We start from the raw sequence: 19,444 nt of genomic DNA, 5'->3' as shown, positions 1-19,444 counted from the left end.
GCGTGTCACCATGTGGAACATCCAGCTGAACGAAGTACCGTAAACAGGTTAACTGAGGTGAGACAGACAGCACGACATCGTGCGAAACTGGGAGAGAAGTTAGGAAGTAGCTCCTCCACACTGATTCGGATGCTCCCTGGAGCTGCTGAGGATTCCACAGGAGGAGCTAGAGGAGATGATGATGATCACTAACACAGGTAGCAACAAAACAAAGAGAGCCTGTGTAAAGAGGGCAGCAGCTGTGTGCAGTTTTTTTTAATGCAAACAGGCTAGAGATTCACTTTGTCTGCAGCTGGCTATATGTCCACAAGCAAGTATAATCCTGGCCCAAGGCAGGCTGGCAGATGCTAGTGGGCACAACAAATTGGTCGGGATGCAGATGTCCACATAAACACACACCTTCACCCTCTGATGACTAAATTTCTCACACAGACCCTTATATACTCAAAGATGTGAGCGGTATACACCAGATCTGTTACCATGATAACAAAAAAATAGCAACTGCAGGGTTTGTGTTTTTATGTTGCTATGGCATGTTTACAGCCTGCTTCAAAAAACCATTCTGATCTGTATTGATGAGTTACTTTCTAAAGTGTCAAGTGTGTAGGGAGGGTGTTTTACTTATTGTCAATTATGGGCATGGCCACTTTGAGTGCCAGGTGGTTGACATATCACAGCGCAAGATTCCTGCTTCCACGACTGCCCACCCACCTCAGCTCCAGTCACGCTCCCTCTCCATAAAGGTCCGTAATTGGAGTGTTGGCGGACTGTTGCGCTGCCAATATGGCGATGAGAACATCCCGGAGCCGCTCTTCTGAGCTCTTCTGAAACCAGTAATACTACTATCTAACCCCAACTGGCATCGAAAAGAAGCAACTGTTCCAGGAGGGGACATGAACCCCAGACTCCCGGGTGAAAGTCCAAAGTAGAGTTAGTTCCACAAACCATCATTCATCATACTAAATTGGTCAAATGACATTGGACCGATACATCCCGATGTTCCTTAATATAGCCATGCATCACTTCTGGGTGTCATTTTTGAATGTGTCATGTATTTATGAGGATGCCGTGGGCAGGATGCAGCAGTGCCCAGTCCACTCAGCCCTCAGACTCACAGCTCTCTGAAATAACACACCCCTGTGATTGATTTTTGGTGGTATAATGAGCCTCAGAGTTTATTAAACTCTGATAAAAAAAAGTTCCCTTTTAGATCTGAATCTTTTTTTTTTGACTTGTGAAGACCTCTAATCTTTCACAGAAACAGAGTTAACTTTAATATATACAGTGTCCCGCGTGCTGCAGGTAGATCCGCAGGTTTATCAGACTGCCTTTAATTTTCACCTCATCGGGGAGCCTGGACAGAAAACGTCTCTTATCGCCTGTTTTAACTCAACATGTGAAGTTAGACACACTCACCTGAATGCTCACACAGGTACGACACATACAAAGAAGAATCTGATACATGCATTCCCTCATCCATTACACACACACACACACACAGTCGACAAAGTACACATTCCCATGCAGACAGATGAGGGGGAGGGCAGAGCTGAAACACACGCGCACCAACGGGGGTTTGATCGCCTCCCTATGTCAAATCAGTGCATTCCTTATTAACAGCCTTTTTCTTCTCTTCCCCTCTTGTTTTTTCTCCCTTCTCTCTTCACCTCCCTCTCCCTCTCCCTCTTTCTCTCCATTCCTCTCTTCCCTCCCTCCCACTCTTCTGTCAGAGAGCAGATCTGCCTGAATAATTTCTTCCCCCTGGACCAGCTCTGCTCTTTAATTCATGAGCCAGAGCGCAAGTTGTGCGTGCGCATGTGTGTGTGTGTGCTTGTGTCAGGAATAAGTGTGTGCGTATTTGTGTGTCAGCAAGTGAGAGAACAAAAAAGAGAGCTAGTGACAGAAAGTGTGACACCGTTTGTGTGTGTGTGTGTGTGTGTAAGCAAGTTGTTGTTGTTGTTTTGGTTTTTTGAAAAGACACAAAATATAATTGTGGTGTTTTGAGGTCCCTGCATCTTCTTTTCTGTGTGTGTGTGTGTGTGTGCGTTATAAAAGCATGTATACTAACATCCAAGCGAGCTTCTGTGCATGTGTGTGATCTTCAACCATAGAAAGTCTATTTTTAACTTCAGGATGAAACTGGCTCAGAGTCATTTCTAACTGACTCTTCTGAATGAATCACTTGCTTCCATTCAACAGAAGCTCCTTCTACGTCTGCTCAGATGAATCATTTACTTCTCCGCCACTTTTCAAGATTATTCCTTTAGCTCTTTTCACAAAGTTTCCTAATTAATGATTTGCTTTATTTCAGTTGTTTTAAATTGAGGCCCATTTAGACTGATTGCCGAAACGCTCACATCATTAAAAAACAACCCTAATCATAGCTGCGTTCACACGAGACGTGACCGGACTTCAGGAGCAGATCGTTTCAGCAGTTTATATGTATGAATTATCCTCCATGTTAGTTTAATAAAAACAAAAAAAAAGATTATTAAAACGCCAGCGATGCCTGCAAGGGCTCGGAAACGATGTGAATGACAGCAGGTGAAACGATCATCAGTATTGTTTTAGAGGCAATAACAGGAGTCTCACTCATGGATCTGAAAACTGATTTACAGGTTTCATTTCAAACTGCAATAAATTTTTTCTTTACTGTCTAGAAATTCATCTGTTAATATTTCAGAAACACGGTTTATTAAGTCCTTAAATCGTAACAATTTGTCGAGCGAACGTGATGCGACTCCCAACTCTAACCTCATACTGCCAGCAGTCATCTCCTGCTGGTAGACATCTCATTCTAGAATGAATGAGATGTATTTAACACATGAAGTCTAGTTATCTCTGCAGTGTTGAATCTGTCATAATCTGGATTAAAATTAGAATCAAATAAAAACATGAGTTCCTTGTAGGGACTCGCACAATAATCACTCATTCCCTTTGTTTTTGTCGAAACCATTTGTGGAGGAGGCGCTCAGAAGTTTTTAGTTGATGATTCGTAACTGTGTTTTTTTTGTATCAATAATGAAAGAAGGCTGCAGTCAACAGTGAAACAACATATACATTTTTAATGTGAAAGCATTTAGCGATCTGTCAAACACTATTTAACAAGGAAGAAATTTGTATAGGCCTGATTGGCGGCTGGTATGGAGGGACGCCCCGATTTATCAATCACGTGTTCATTCTTTACATGCAAGCAGTTATTGTTATTCACTTTCATAGTAGGTTGTTATTTTTGCCCTAAAGAATCTCTCCATTGTGGAACTTTTTGATGGTATCACATGATCTTCTGCTGCAGATGCAGTTTCTTCCCTGCTGTGGAACTGCAGCTATTTAAACTTACATTTCTTTCACAGTGCTTCACAGACCTTTTGTTGACTCAAAAGATGAAGTTAAAAGTAAAAAGACTATCCCAACACATGTCAGCAACATGTCTTAACTCCCTCCCATCTCAACTGCACTTCTATAGGACCTCACTTGGTACTTAGTAGCAGTGCACGCTGTTTCTTGCTTGGGGTTTTTCTATAAAGTAGCTTTTTTTTTGGTCTTTTTTTGTAGGTCGCTTTGGATAAAAGCATCTGCTGAATGAATAAATGTAAAAGTAACTTCTTCAAGTAGAAGAAATTGATTGGTGCCAGGGAAAAGTCACCATGAGAAGAGGGGTGGTTGTAACCTTGCAAGATTACAAACTCAAATAAAACCACGTTTTAAAGTATATCACGTCCATGGGCCCAAATCACACCAGATCAATCAGTGTCCATCCATCCATCGTCCATTAACTCGCTTCATCCTGAGTGCAGGGACACGGGGCTATATCACTTATCACTTAGCCTATCCCAGCTAACTATGTTTGAGAGGCGGGGTACACCCTGGACAGGTCACCAGTCCAACGCAGGGGAACACACAGACAAACAACCATTCACACACACACTCACACCTATGAGAAATTTACTGTAGAGTCACCAATTGACCTAACAAGGATGTCTTTGTGCAGGGAGAACGTGCAAACTCCACACAGAAAGGCTCCAGCCAGAATCGAACTGGGAACCTTCTCGCTGTGACCACTGCACCACTGTGCTGAAATCAGTGTAGTGTCCTGTGAGTATAAAGTATTGGCAGATACAGCGGTGTAGCCTGTGGTGATGACAGTAAGAAGCAATTGTTTTCCTTTTCTTCGCTTATTGTCCTTATAAAGATGACAAAAGTCTAACATTCTATAAAGGTGTGATGTGTTTATCAAAACCTGGGGTGTTTTCCCTTTAAAGAACTAAAATGCAGCACTTAAATCTACTCGTGTCATCTACGCTAACTTCGTTCAACAGCCTGCAGTGACAGCCAACAACCTTGTGACAGTGTCATAAAGAAAACAAAGTAATTATATCATACTTCATACAGGTTGTCATGGTTCAAACCAAGTGGAAAAGAGTGTTTTATCTCCTCCTGACAAAACACGAAAGCTGTGATCAGATGGTAATACCTTCCCGCTGCTGCATAAAAACCACACTTTAACAACTTTTACACACAAAAAAAACTAAAGTAGCAAATTTTAGCATGTATGCAAATCTAACTTTTAGTCGTATCTTTTAGTCTGAAGTTTGTGACAGTCAATTATTGGCTGCAGGGGACGGATGGATGGTTGGATGGATGGACGGACAAATGGATGGATGGATGAACGGATGGATGGATGGATGGATGGATGGATGGATGAAAGGATGGTTGGATGGATGGATGAATGGATGGATGGACGGATGGATGGATGGATGGATGAAAGGATGGTTGGATGGATGGATGAACGGATGGATGGACGGATGGATGGTTGGATGGATGGATGGATGAAAGGATGGTTGGATGGATGGATGAACGGATGGTTGGATGGATGGATGAACGGATGGATGGATGGTTGGATGGATGGATGGATGGTTGGATGGATTGATGGATTGATGGATGAACGGATGTTTGGATGGATGGATGAACGGATGGATGGATGGTTGGATGGATGGATGGATGAACGGATGGTTGGATGGATTGATGGATGAACGGATGTTTGGATGGATGGATGAACGGATGGATGGATGGTTGGATGGATGGATGGATGAACGGATGGTTGGATGGATGGATGGATGAACGGATGGATGGATGGTTGGATGGACGGACGGATGGATGGATGAACGGATGGTTGGATGGATGGATGGACGGACGGACGGACGGATGGATGGATGGATGAACGGATGGATGGATGGTTGGATGGATGGACGGACGGATGGATGGATGAACGGATGGTTGGATGGATGGACGGACGGATGAATGGATGGAGCTACTGGAAGTGCTTCCTGCTCGCGCTGGTGCCAGAAGTTGATGGGCGGATGTGGAGACTGTCAGAAACTGGACAATCTTTATTTAAACAAAAACAAAAATCCTGTTCCATGTTCTGATAATTCTGAGGAACCAGTGTTTACTTTAAAGTCTGTCAATCATGTAGTATATGGAACTAAAGCCTAGAACACACTCCAACCAAAAGTCCAAAGATTTGACCTAAAATGTTCACTGATTCCTTCATATTTGCAGTCATCAGCCAGTAATCCACCACCTTCTATTCTTCGTCGACTGACTCAGTGCAGTTCAATTTGACATTTATTGTCCCCTGAAATGAATACGGTTTGCAGATAGAGTTAACAATAAAATAATGAAATCGAAATGCACAATAAAAAGGCGTACCAGGATTGCAATAAAAATAGGAACACACACAAAAAAACAACCAGCAATTTTATGTTACACAGACAAACAGGAGGCGATAAAAACCCTGCAGGGAGTCAATAACTGAAATACTGCTGTTATACGTGCTGCTCTAAAATGAATTGGTGTTTGCACTTATGACTGACAGTAATAAGGTTTACAAACAACTGTATAACAGTGAGAAGAAGTCTCGGTACTTTCTTTTCCTGAAGTGAGTGAATAATGGGCCAAATAGTTAAAGAATCCTCCTAAAAAACAGTTTAACATTGTTTAAAAATAGCAACTGGTAAATATCCATTTTTTTCATGGACAACTGCAGATATTATGAGATATTTTCAGTGCAGCTGCAACAATTTCAAAAGTTAAAAAGGGCTACAAATTTTCAAAAAAACATCCAGAGCAAGCTAAACATCCTGTTTTGGTGTCAGTCCCAGAGGATTATGGAGCAAAGCGCTCCTTTTTCTAGACGTTTCATTTTACACAGACTTTCAACCATCACACAGGGAGAAAGAAATCCAACCAAGAGAGGGAGGAGCACGCAACAAACTCTTCACCGACGGTAGCCCCAAGGGACCAGAGTACAATACATCCAGCAGACGAGTTGTGATGTCAGTAAAACGATACCATTCTTCCTTTTTCACAGATGAAAAAAAAAAGCGCCTTCTCTCCGCTGTCACCGTCTTACTGCTGTTGCTCGTTACCTGAACATTATACACAAAGCTAAATACAACACGTCTGCTTCTCTTGGGAGTTTGCAGAAGAAATCATCATTCTAAAGTAAATGTAGACAAGGCGGTGGGTTAGTGTGAGGTACACCAAAACAGAACTTCAGCACAAAATAAGTTGTGGATTGCAGGGAGCATCAGAGGATGATGGGATCTCAGCAGTGAGGTGATGGGTGGTCTGAGTCTTTATGCAGCCTTTTCCATCTACAGTGAAGTTTTGTGTTTTCTTTGGGAGCAGGTATAGTTGTTGCCTGGGTGGGTGGGTGGTCCTCTGCTTGGAGGCAATCTTCCCTGCCCTTTTCTCTTTGCCCCCAGTGTGGTGCAGCTCCTTGATGATGGGGGGGGGGCGCAGCTGACAAGCCGATGACCTGCTCAGCAGTCAGCGGCGCAGACAAGGTGCCGCCGTTTGTCCTTGGAAGCAGGAGGAGGCCGAGGCAGACTGAATACCAGGAAACCTTCCCGATTATTATTGCCTGCCTCAGAATAACTGGACCAGGATAGGTTGTGTGCCGTGTCAAGTTTTCTTAGATGCCATGGGAATAAGATCGACTGTTGTGCTTTGCTAATTAGGCTGGAGCTGTTTCCTTTTTTCCATCTGCGAGCATCACTGGATTGAAGCGCATTCATATGTGTGTGTGTGTGTGTACATGACATGCACGTCCTCTGTAAGAGAAGATCGATGTTTGTATGAAAATGAAGGTGGTTGTATGGGGGGGGGGGGGGGGGGTACTTCTAGCAGACTGCTCTCAGACACAAAGATTCTCAAAGAAAAGGAAGAAAGTTTGCTGGAGGCAATATTTGCCACCTCTGTTGTCTTATAGCCTTCAGCCGTGCAGTCAGTAAAGTCAATAAAGGTTATTATGTACACATACATATATATATATATGCATGCAAACTAGCTGAGCTGCACAGTGGAAAGGCTCCATGCATTGTAAGTATGTTATGAATAAATACCTCTACATCACATGAAATGAAATAGAGCTGCATCAGAGCGTGAGCGCACACAGCACTGAGGATGCTAACACGTAGCTTGATAACACACTTGCAGCCCAGGATGCTGCTACTAGAGTAAATTCATCGTCTCACTGTGGGACTCATTAAAGCACACTTACTACACTGCCATTATGTGGGCACCCAAACTGAACAAATGTTGTCCCTTACCCTGGAAAAATCCAAGGCTCATTAAAAGACACAAGAGCGAAATGAGAGCCCAAAAGGAACAGGCGTGTGACCCATTTTGGTTCCTGACTGTCACACACACACATACACACACTGAACAGTGAACTGGCCGATGAACTGAGACAGGATGTGGATAAAGGCCACAAATGTCAAATGTGCCAAATGAAATCACATTAGTAACTTAAGTGAAATCTAATTAAATCAAGTTGAATCAGCAGCTGAAGCGGTAAAACCCCTGCTGGTTGGCTCTGCGCCCCACAGCCATGGCGCCATCTCACGCTTCTGGTTATAAAAAGGGCTTTTCTTCATCGGCTGGAGCCCTGTTGTTTCTCTTCTGCTGCTTCCGACACAGCACTTGGAGCTAACTTTGAGGTTTGCAGGTCTGTAAAGAGGTATACCTGCGGAGTCGTAATTGACCAGTGCTCTAATCAAACTATTAAAAAGAGCAAAAAGGTAATAAAACAGTTTTATGTTTACTGCCCACATGCTTGCTCTCTAACAGCAGTTTTTATGGGTTTAGGGCAATTATTTATAAATCATCCACCCAAAAAACAACAATTATTGCAATTTCATAGTGTTAGTGGAATCAACTGTTTCTAAATTATTCATCCAACTGTTTCTAATTTTGGCAGGTGGCATTTCTGAACTCTCATAACTCAACCCTCCCTTTGTGTAGCATGAACCTGACATAATAAACTGTAACATACTAAATGTCTTGTTGAAACTCCATGGGATCGTCATTTTATCATCTGACCTCTGCAGACAGTATTTCAATGCATTTTGAATGTTCTTCTACAATAAGCATAACAGAACATTGCACATATGTTTTTAAAAAAATGCCAAGAGACTTTTTTGATATAAAGCCAGGGTGTTATTTTTCTTCTTGATATGAATTCTACATCCTCCAAAGATGTATATTGGAATTTTGATCACATTTGACCACTAGTCAGTGCCCTTCCTGTTCTCATCCAACCTGCATATACTGCAACACTGACACCTGATGGTTAAACATGTGAACTGCAAGAAAATCACAGTAAATGTAAAACCATAACGGTTAACTAAAATGTTATAAATAACCAAATAGCACATATTTACATGTTACATAACATTTAGGACGCGTTTGTTTTATATATTATTAATTTATTCCAATGTCAAATTCCCCTGATTTTAATTTAAAAGTCTATCTAAAATTACAATTACGTTAAAATCTCAAAAAACTTCGACATAGCCTGTTGTTAGCACAAGTCTTTCAACTGGAAGACAAGCAGGTTGAATGCGCTTCGTTCTTTTGCTCTGTGGACTACAATACCCGTCAGTGCGTCTCGTGGATGCGTCATGACGCCACAGAAAATCAACAACTTTACATGTGGCCTGGAAGGCGCCGTAGCTGTGCCTTGCTAGCAACACCTGGGTAATGTGGAGCTGACATCCCAGCCGAAACCGTGCATTAAAACAAATATTACACAGTTTCACGCGTCTTGTACAAAGCTATATTTGAGCCAACATGCCTCCGAAGAAACCCGTCCAGGCTACGGGAAGTAAAAAAACTCAAGAGAAGAAAAAGGAAAAGATTATTGAGGTAAAAAATTCCACGAGTTAGCATGTCGGCGTTTAGCGTTAGCTGTACAGCTAATGTGCAGCTAATTAGAGCTAACACAAGAGCTGACAAGTGGAAGTTAAAGTTATTATGGCCTCTTGACAGTTGTCCGTATGATTTACTGGTGTTTAGATATTTGAGATAAATGTACCTTTCTTCTGAGTAAGGCGCAGTCGGTTGTAGTTTAATCGCAAGCTAGCTAGCTGTCATTAAGCTAACTTTGCTTATCTTGATAAATGCATGTAGCTTACCGTGACAGCCGGGGTGCTAGCAGGGCCGTGCCATCGTGACAAGTATCCACACTTATCCTAAAAAAGATTATATTCATTCTTGATGTTAGCAGCCTAATTGGGGGAAAAACAAATCATAACTATTCTGTTCTAATATGTGCTTTGTGTGTATGTTAACGGGCATCTACCCGCGGTGAGTGGGCCTGGTGCCGATCGGCCGCACAGGGCTGATTCGGAAGTGTGCTCACTTGGAAGTAGCGTTTTCGGTTTAAATAGTTCTGTCCTAATGCTTTAGGTCATGGTTTGATTTAGCGGTCACTATACTTTGGGCTCGGGTGAAGGTAAAAGAGAACTCTTGTTAGAGGAGAACTGAGTGTTATTAGCCGAACTTAACGGGCACAGATTGTCCTGGAACTTACAGTTAAGTCTGCATTTGTATTTTACGTGAGGTAATTCAGACACATATTTATCACCTTGTAGATTTCACACAGAATAACTGTTTTTGTGTAACTACAGCAATAATATCATGTGACCCTGGAAAGATGGCTTCCAATGAATCCCATGAACAGACCATAGTTAGAGTAAAACACACATTTACTGTTATTTGAGTAGCATATCTAAGAAAATGCAATACTTTAAAACTTCTGAGTTACTTTTTTATTGAAACTACATATTTACATAATGTTGGAAAGGGAGAGGGATTGACACAATCAGTTCTTTCTGTTTAGTCAGCGTCAGTGATTACATTTAAGCCAACAGGTAAACAGTTAGTACATCCCACCTTCTCTCCTCCTCGCAGACAGAATTAACTGATATGGGTTGCTCAAAGTCATGTACTCATATCTATCCACGTGTTGACGCTATGACCAGAGAAAACACCTGCTTTATTCTGAATTTAATGTGGAGTTCTGCTTGTCCGTCCGTCTTCTGATTGATGTATTGGAAGTACAATTAATCAGCATTTCCATGTGTTTTGTTTTTCTCAGGACAAGACATTTGGCTTGAAGAACAAGAAAGGGGCCAAACAGCAGAAGTACATCAAGAACGTTACTCAGCAGGTTAAATATGGACAACAAAGTGCCAGACAGGTCAGCCGACATTTCTTTTGTCTTTATATCTTCGTGTCTCTGACCAGCTTGGTGTCATTTAAGTGGGTCAGATCATTTTACAATTTAGAATGTTTGTATTAGCTACAAGTTCTCTGTGTGTGTTTTTGTCTTTAGGTTGCCCAGGCTGAGGCAGATAAGACCACTAAGAAGACGGATAAGAAGAAAGAGCTGGATGAACTCAATGAACTTTTTAAACCTGTAGTTGCTGCCCAGAAAGTCAGCAAAGGTGAGTGACAGTCAAGCATTGTAAAGCATTCTCATATGTGTTTATGAAATGATACTAGTGTGCATGCTGATTAATCACCCACTCCTCTCTCTTGTTTGCAGGTGTCGATCCCAAGTCAGTGCTGTGTGCTTTCTATAAGCAGGGCCAGTGCACTAAAGGAGACAAGTGCAAGTTCAGCCACGACCTGTCAATGGAGAGGAAATGTGAGAAGAGAAGCGTCTATGTGGACGAAAGAGATGAAGACCTGGAGAAAGGTTAGCACAAAGCACATATAGAAGATGAAGAAGGAGGTTACCTGGACTGGCAGCCTTCCTAAAATCCTCAGGATTATGTATTTATTTTTTGCTTCTTGTGTTCTACTCTGTTCAGACACTATGGAAAACTGGGATGAGAAGAAGCTGGAGGAAGTGGTTAACAAAAAACACGGAGAGGCTGAGAAGAAGAAAGCCAAAACGCAAATTGTAAGTCTGGTCTTGACGACATTATGTTCGTATAATGTAACGCACGGTGAGTTTCGTTGACCATTACTTAAAGCCAAATCTCATTAGTTAAATAATGGTCAAATAGAATAATGGTACACTTTTTTTACTCCATTGTCTATTTTCTGATCATATCCTCGTCTATATATCTGCAGGTGTGCAAGTACTTCCTGGATGCCATAGAGAACAATAAGTACGGCTGGTTTTGGGTGTGTCCAGGAGGGGGCGACAACTGCATGTACCGCCATGCCCTGCCGCCCGGCTTCGTACTGAAAAAGGACAAAAAGAAGGAGGAGAAAGACGAGGAGATTTCGCTGGAAGAGCTGATAGAGAACGAGGTATGGATAGGAGGCAGGACGCAAAGGCTAATCCTGGTGATTAGCAGGTAGTAGCTACAAAGTACAAGTAAGTAAGGCATGGAATTGGAACTGAATATGCTTGTACACAAATAAAATGGTTAGCATACCTCTTTATATGTTTGCTAACAAGATTATATTAGTACCAGTGAAACTTTCAAAGACAAGTGCTGTTAAATATAAATGATAATATAGTTAATTTTAACATAAACATTGGTGAGGCCAGATCATTGGCGAGTCGGGGGAAAAGCACATAAAGTAAGTCTGAGATGTCTAGTGTCTTCAACTATTGTCGGGTCAAGATGTGAGGGCTTGCAGCATGACTGCCTCAAAAACACTCCACGTGACTGCTTTTTCTCAGAAGCTGTCATCTTCTCTCAACGCCCTGACATCTCTCTGTCTCTTTTTCAGCGTGCGGCTCTGGGTCCAGACGTGACTCGAATCACTCTGGAGACTTTCCTCGCTTGGAAGAAAAGGAAAAGGCAGGAGAAGGTTGGAGCATGTTTCAGCATTTTAAAAAAGTTGGTAAGCTTAATGTTTTAGGATGCACTTCTAAATCAAAGTGTGCTTCCGATTAATAGGTGGATAAAGCCAGGGAGGAAATGGAGAAAAAGAAGGCCGACTTTAAAGCTGGAAAATCGCTAGTGGTGAGTCCCAACTATTCACAATGCAGTGATGCTGAAGTAGCCGTGTCCACAATATTTAATAAAATCACACATGTCTGAAGGTGAGCGGCCGCGAGGTGTTCGAGTTCCGCCCAGAGCTGGTCGACGACGACGACGCTGAAGCCGATGACACTCAATACATACACGATGAAGATGACTATGAGGAGGAAGAGGTGGGTTAAGTTTATGAAGTTATCAATATGTTTATGATGCCACAGACAGTTCGAAAGAGACTGTTTTGGAGCTGATGGTCTTTGTATGACTTGACATTGATTCTAGGTCTCCTGAACTATTCAGGAAAACTTCATATTTAAATATGCTGTCAATGAATAGGCAATTAATCAAAACAGCTGTATTCAATTCAAACTGTAAGAAGTGGAGTGTAGAAATTATGCAAATGAAGCCCTCCTAATTTGGACTCATTTTAGAAATATTAATTCTACTTGCTTACAGATGATGCAAGTCTCTAGTCTTGAATACATGTTTATGCATTTAAATGATCCCATCCTGCTGAATTTCTGCTGCCTGCTGCTAATTGAAAACATTTTGTAAAAACCTCTCTGCCAAGTCTAGTTAATCACTGTGGACTTTTTCTGCTTCCTACACACGTGTCTTAATCTGCTGTTACAGCCTGACACTACAGACGTCCAGGACATAGATTTATCCCGTTTTGTTCCACAAGAGGTCGACAACACTGGCATCACCGTAGCATCCATGGACCGGTTTACCTCTAGGAATAAGACTGAGACGACGGAACCTGACAACGGTAAGAAAAACATCGTGTTAGTGACCGTAGGTTTGTATAATTGTGTCACTATTTCGTCTGATGCTGCGGAGTGGGATTAAAATTTTGTGCCTGTGCTTGCAGAGGAGCAGCTGAACGGAGCCTGCGGCGGCATTGAGGCCAACGGCCTTTCAGGAGCAGAGGGAGGAGGAGAGGACGGTGGAGGGGAGGAAGAGGAAGAAGGAGAGGAAGATGAGGAGGTACCAGTGGATGAAAACCTGTTCACAGGAGAAGATCTAGAGGAGCTCGACGAGGAGCTCAACACACTGGCGTTGGAAGACTGAGAGCAGGAAGAGGAGGAGGAGGAGGAAGGGAGCATAAGGCGGAAGTTAGGATGGACTAAGAGACAAAGGGATTGACTCATGGATGCATGGAGCTACACCACAAAGAGACCAGACGTTTGAATGATTTTAAATTTCAGAGACTCCAGTAATAAAGCCTGATTATATCATTGCATCACTGCCCGTCTCTGCCCCCTGTTTTGTGTGTCACCCCTCTCACAGCCCACTTCATTTGGTCCAGACTTCCACAGCTGGGACAGTTAAGAGTTAATGAGGGCCAACTCCACGAGAATGTTTCCATTAAAAGAGAACCTGGCTGCTGTTGTGGTGCACTTCTGTGTTATCTGACAACCTTGCTGGCTTACACTATTCTTTGGATGAATTAGGCTTTAAGTGCTTCTCTACACCATCAGTTAAATACTGAATGATTAGCTGAGTAATACAGTGGACGTGATTTCAACTAAAAGCACTATAACAGTTACTGTACTGCAAGAGAAGACTTCAGGAAATTTAAGGATGTTAATGGATGTATGAAAGAGCTTTTCGTTAAGTACAGGGAATGGGAAAATGAACAGAAATTATTCTGTTGTAAGAAAAATCTGTTCAGAGCTCCACCTGTTCTCATGCCAAAATGAAAGCTATAGATTGAGGATGCACTTTCATCATTCTTAGTGGAGATTGTTTTTCTTTGGACAGGTCCATTATTTACTTTAGCTGTGAGGCAAAAACAAATGTATGTTGTGGAAATTATTTTTGAAGGAAAAAGTCCAGACCTAGCTTCTAAAATGCTGGCCCAATCTCAGAGACCAGATCTGTCAGCTCGATGATGTAAATACTGTTCTCATGAGACGCCTCCTATCAAAATAAAAGAACTGTACATCCAGTGTCTGCCTCTCCTTGGACTACCTTGTTGCTAATCCACTTTTGTAGACAGTGAATTGGCCTTATATACCATGCCAATTAAAGGGTACTCGTTTACCCCCTTGGGTGGTTCCCCTGTAACTACTTTTACAGTCATGTGATGAAAAGTTTGTGGTCAGGACATAATTGTTTACGTTGGTTATCTAAATGTAAGATCTTAAAACAAGTGATTGCATTAACGCTCACCCTTTAAAGTGGCTTACCTACCCCGATGGGGGTCCAGCCAGTTGGGGTATTTATGGAGAGCAGTGTGCAGTCTCAGGTGCCTGTAATTTACTGGCCGCTGCATCGCCAATGTCCATCACTATTCCTGGCAACAATTATACCATTAAGACAAAAGAACAATATCTGAGAAAAGGTTATTAAGAAGGTACCAATCAGGAAGCAGATGCAAAACGTACCTAAACATCTCCTGGAGTTCACTTACACCCATCTTTTTGGAGGGAATACAACATATTTGTAAATCCACCTCGAGCAAGTGACTGTACAAGAAGACCAGTGAGAGAGGTCACTGTGACGGAGGTAAAAGCTGCAGCACCTCAGATGGGAGAAAGTCCACATACAACCGCCACCCTGGTTCTTCACCAGTCAACACTGTATAGGTGAGTGACAAAGAAAGCTCATTCAGCTTTGAACAAGATTCACACAGAGGTGTGTGGTAGACCTCAAGGTCTACTAGAGTAAGGTTCTTTCAGTCACTTTCAGCCTTGTGATTCAGAAACCCAGCCCTTGAACGTGTGTGGTAAGATGTTTCACTATTCATTCATTCATTAACCCAAAAAATAAAAACAGAGACAGGCTGAATGAGATGTGGAGTTTTTATTGAGACAAAAAAAGTTCACAGTCTCCCTTGTTCTAACCGAGTTCTATGTAGGATAAAGGAACAAAAAAAAAAACAGGATCCAGAGATCCAGCTCTACAAATCCTTCTGGTTTTCTTAAAATAATATCTGCAGACTGCAGCCTCATGGCTACAGCTTCTCAATAAATCACACTGCGGCCCACCATGTGGACCCCCCATACAGAGTGATCTTAAATGACATGTTTCTTCAAATGTTAATAACTTAACTAACAGTGCCACCGCTATCATATACAGACTGTATATAAGTGGGACTATTTTAGTAGGGGGCACCGTGTTACTGAATTGAGTCACAGCAAGGTCACTGACAGGAAGTATGGTCAAGACAGGTGTCAAAGGTCGTGTCAGAGGTCAGGAGAAGGTCTTGATGTCTGTCGGTCGGTCTGTCAGGTCAGGTGTCATTGTGTCATGACAACAGTCGCCTAGGGAACAAGAAGCTGCAGTGTTATTTACAGGTAAGAGAGACAGCAGTCAGACACTTCTCAGATACTTGTGTACAAATAACAGTTTTTACAGGGCTATGGAAAACTGTGGGCGATGTGAAGGAGCATTCACACACTACATATTCAGTAGGAGGCAATATTAAGAGCAATACAGGTAATTGCAGTATCAGCGCCCTGTAATTGAGGTAGAAGAGTGATGCTTTACGTGAGTGTAATAAGCAGGACTTCATTAACAGACACTGTGTTACAGCGTCTGCATGTTCTCAGTTACTCATTCTCACCATCACATCAAACAGCTGAGGTGAGGCGTCTTTAAAAAGCATCCATGTGTATGTTTGAACAAACCATGCCACAGGCCTAAAACAGAAAGGGTTTCAGGGTGTTTGAATTACAGTGTTACCACAATACTGTCATGTGGAGATTCACTGGCGGGCCCTGCAGCAGAAACCTAAACACTTACCGGTCCTAGTAGGTACGAGGGCGTTTGTGAGATTCCTCTCTGGGAGGATCAGCCAGCATCACTTTCATCTTTACTCCGTTGACGACATGACCGTGGAGCGCTGCCATGGCCTCGTCTGCACACTGTGGCAGACACACAGATAGGATCCCTGCTAAACATCTTGTCAATTTAGCTCTTCGTTCGTCAAGTAAGAGTTCATCCTCAGAGTCTCACCTGTTTGTCTGCATACTTCATGTAACCAACTTTCCTCCCCGGAACCAAATGGACTTCGATAAGGGAGCCAAAACGGCTGCAGACACAAAGAGGGGAAAACACATTTAATAGTAATGTAAGAACATTTGTTAATGCCGACTGTCTGCAGCAGCAGTTTAATAGCTGCATTACACTGTCATTTATGAGCACTTAGCTTGATGGTCTCATCTAGAGCAATGTGCAGTGACTGAGCTTAGACTCATCGGCGATTAAACCTCTGACCTTCCTGTTAATGGACCATTATTCTTACCATTCGGCCATTGTGTCGCAGCATGTGTATTAAACTAATCAGCACTTTTTGACAATGTTATGTCTGAGTAAAATTAGGAGCCAATACATGGGGAGACGCACCAGAAAACATCCTCCAACACATCCGGGGGCAGCGGGGAGGGGCTGAACACAACAAACAAGCGCTCCTTGGCCTTGCTATCTGGAGGGGCGAGCTTCTTCGGAGGTGGGAGGTTGACATCTGTCTGGATCCGGGACACTGAAGAGACAGCAGAGAAGCCCTGGAAGACATAAAACAAAACACACTTGTTCAGCTCTTATCTGAAAAACCATCAATCCCAGCTTTTCGAATGGAATATGCTCTATATGTAAATAAATCTTTTGACCGATTAAGAAAAAAGTTGTACATAAAAACCTTTTAATCCTGACAGTGGTTGTTCAATAAAAGCTGAGAATGTATGTAATGAACTTACAGGAGGTTTCATCACTTGGCTGGTAGAGGGTCCATTCCACACTGAAGATATCATCTGAGTTGCAACAAACTGCATGGCCATCCGACTTACAGGACTGAAGAGAAAAACAAACACAAACTCTTTAATTTTTGTTTAAATCAATGGTTTTTGTGGTGAAATCACTCCATCACAACATAAAGGGTGCTCCAGAAAACAGCATCGCTGTCACTGTGGTGTCACAGGATAAAACTCGTCTTAATCCATGAATAATTAACAACAAATATAACGGAGCTGAGAGGACAGGCAGACAATGTATGCTGTTGTGTGTACCTGCTGCGGTCCTCTCCATCATCGACATAATTTACTACCAGCCTGTTGCCGGGCGGATATTCAAAGCCGTTCAGTTTCTCCTTGGCGTAAACTGCTGAGCCAAGGTTACCGTAGCGAATCATAGCGTGACCTGGAGCCACGAGACACACAGTAAAAAAACAAAAGATGAAGTTGTCATTTAATTTTACCCAGAAGACAAAAATATTTACAAGACATGCATTAAAGTGGAGCCACATTTTTCTTTCAGGACGGTGCTGGTGTCAATAATAAGCGCCATGATGTGTCAAACGGCACATAAAACACTCGCCCTGTGAGTGTTATTGGATGCACACATCTAAATGTCTATACATTTAACTGCTAACCTTTGCTCATTCCATAAGCATCTCTTTGCAGCTCACAGTACTCCATGCCGGGGATGAGGTCAAACAGAGCAAAGATCTGCTCCTGAGTAAGTGCAGCCCGTGTGGACATCATCAGACAGCGTGTGAAGTCTCCGGAGCGGTGGTCCATTCCCTGGTAGCTTCCAGGATCACCTGGACAAGAAGGAGGGACATCTGGAAACGAGGAACGAGGATGAGCTTTCTTACACAGTTCTGAACAAGTCAAACAAACATGTACCCATAGGGAAGGTGTACAGGTTCATGGATTCTGCACCACCAGTGTAGTCACCTCTTGCACCTCCACCGCTGTACTCCTCTGTGGTAGCAGCTTTGGAACGAGGTTCAGCCAGGATGGCCCTGTAAGCTAATAACATCGACATCATCCATCATACAGCTGTGAGTCACAAATCCATCATTGATGGTCTCCCGATATATTGTTGTGCTGCTTTGTCTACCACACATAATCGAAAAATACAACAATGAGGTGCACTCTTACTTTTGTCACAGTTTTCGATTGCAAGGGCAGCCTGGGATGGTTTGTAGTATCTCACATAGCCAAGTCCTTTACTTTCCCCTGTAAACTTATTTTTGATAATCACACAATACTCAATATCCCCATATTCCTGAAAGATAGAGAGACACAGGCAAAAGGAAGGGGTTAAAAGAAGAAACAGAGATGGGAAAAGATGACAATACTAATAGACGATTTTTAGACACGCAAAGGAAAACAAATGATTGTAACTAGACATAAAAACACAAAAGTACATTACACATTACAGTGAGCTGTTACTTTGAACGTGTTTTTGAGGTCCTCCTCTGAGAAGGTCTTGGGGATCATGACAAAGATCCTGGTCAGCTCCTCATCCTCAACATCTCGGTGTCTTGTTGACGACCTCGACTGGGCAATAAACACCTAAACAGTCATACAGAGAGGGACAACATGGTAGCAATCAAAAAATGTATGGCTTTAAAGCATATCTGACATCAAAAGACACCAAAATACTATACTACAGTGTAGCTTTATACTATCTACTAACTGTATAAAGCTACACTGTTACCTCGTCTGAAAGTCATTGTTCCTAGTTGGTTTATGTGCCATTTTAAAGATGCTTGCTTTTGAAGCTGGGCTGAATTTACAATAAAATGCAGATGAATGGACGTCAGCTGGATTCTGGTTGATCTATATTACTTTCTTTTCTATAGTGGAAGGAGGAAATAGTCAAAAACAACAATGACAGATTCAACAGCTTGGATATGTTACAAAATGTTCCTGAACACTACGAGCCATCGCCACAGTCATCATTAGGAAGAAAGAAATGTGCATTTTGAGCTTGAACTGACGAACTTCGCTGTACTGTTTCCGTCCTAATGCGAACGCCGCTTTTGTTTAGCATGCGAACACATCCTAAAATCACTTCACCAGCTGACCAGCCGAACTCACGGTCTATACGAACACTACCTTGATCGGCTTCGTCGCTTCCATCAGCACCTTGCCGTGCATTTCCTCCATGGCCAAACAGGCCTGCGAAGATTTAGCGAACTTCACGTAGGAGATGCCTTTGGACTCCTTCGTCTGCTTGTCTTTGACGACCCAAACCCCCTGAATGTCCCCAAACACAGAGAAACTCTCTCGAAGCTCATCTTCGGTGATGGACCGACTTGTGACCACGAAGAGCCGGCTGTTGGGAGGGTCGTCCAGATTTTCTGTAACCTGTTTTGCAGGATACTCCTCCATGTTTCTTCTTCTTCTTCGTCTGCT

At 42.6% G+C, this 19,444-nt stretch overlaps 2 protein-coding genes across 4 annotated transcripts; one reads left to right on the top strand and one right to left on the bottom strand.

The window, feature by feature from the left end:
• Positions 1-8,991: 8,991 nt before the first annotated feature.
• On the top strand, positions 8,992-13,541 carry zc3h15 (zinc finger CCCH-type containing 15). The gene is made up of 11 exons (XM_028424129.1): positions 8,992-9,213; positions 10,448-10,549; positions 10,685-10,796; positions 10,898-11,050; positions 11,166-11,257; positions 11,431-11,613; positions 12,043-12,123; positions 12,213-12,278; positions 12,359-12,469; positions 12,927-13,062; positions 13,165-13,541. The coding sequence occupies exons 1-11, from the start codon at positions 9,139-9,141 to the stop codon at positions 13,362-13,364; spliced, it is 1,311 nt and encodes a 436-aa protein (XP_028279930.1). The 5' UTR covers positions 8,992-9,138; the 3' UTR covers positions 13,365-13,541.
• A 1,545-nt stretch (positions 13,542-15,086) lies between these two features.
• Positions 15,087-19,444, bottom strand: rbm45 (RNA binding motif protein 45). Of its 3 annotated transcripts, none has more exons than XM_028423019.1 (11): positions 19,145-19,444; positions 18,476-18,598; positions 18,182-18,308; positions 17,924-18,049; positions 17,668-17,838; positions 17,306-17,435; positions 16,997-17,090; positions 16,647-16,804; positions 16,257-16,332; positions 16,044-16,165; positions 15,087-15,562 (listed from the first exon to the last, which is right to left on the bottom strand). In XM_028423019.1, exons 1-10 carry the CDS (start codon positions 19,418-19,420, stop codon positions 16,049-16,051), a joined length of 1,398 nt encoding a protein of 465 aa, XP_028278820.1. In that variant the 5' UTR covers positions 19,421-19,444; the 3' UTR covers positions 15,087-15,562; positions 16,044-16,048. The 3 variants fall into 3 exon arrangements, with proteins under 3 accessions (XP_028278820.1, XP_028278821.1, XP_028278822.1); XM_028423020.1 differs by having other exon boundaries at positions 17,668-17,859; positions 17,975-18,049; XM_028423021.1 differs by having other exon boundaries at positions 17,975-18,049.

Source organism: Parambassis ranga, chromosome 15 (genome assembly GCF_900634625.1).
Source record: "Parambassis ranga chromosome 15, fParRan2.1, whole genome shotgun sequence".
Classification (NCBI taxonomy): domain Eukaryota; kingdom Metazoa; phylum Chordata; class Actinopteri; family Ambassidae; genus Parambassis; species Parambassis ranga.
The sequence above is the reverse complement of the archived record's forward strand: the minus strand, read 5'-3'. Positions and strand labels throughout refer to the sequence as shown.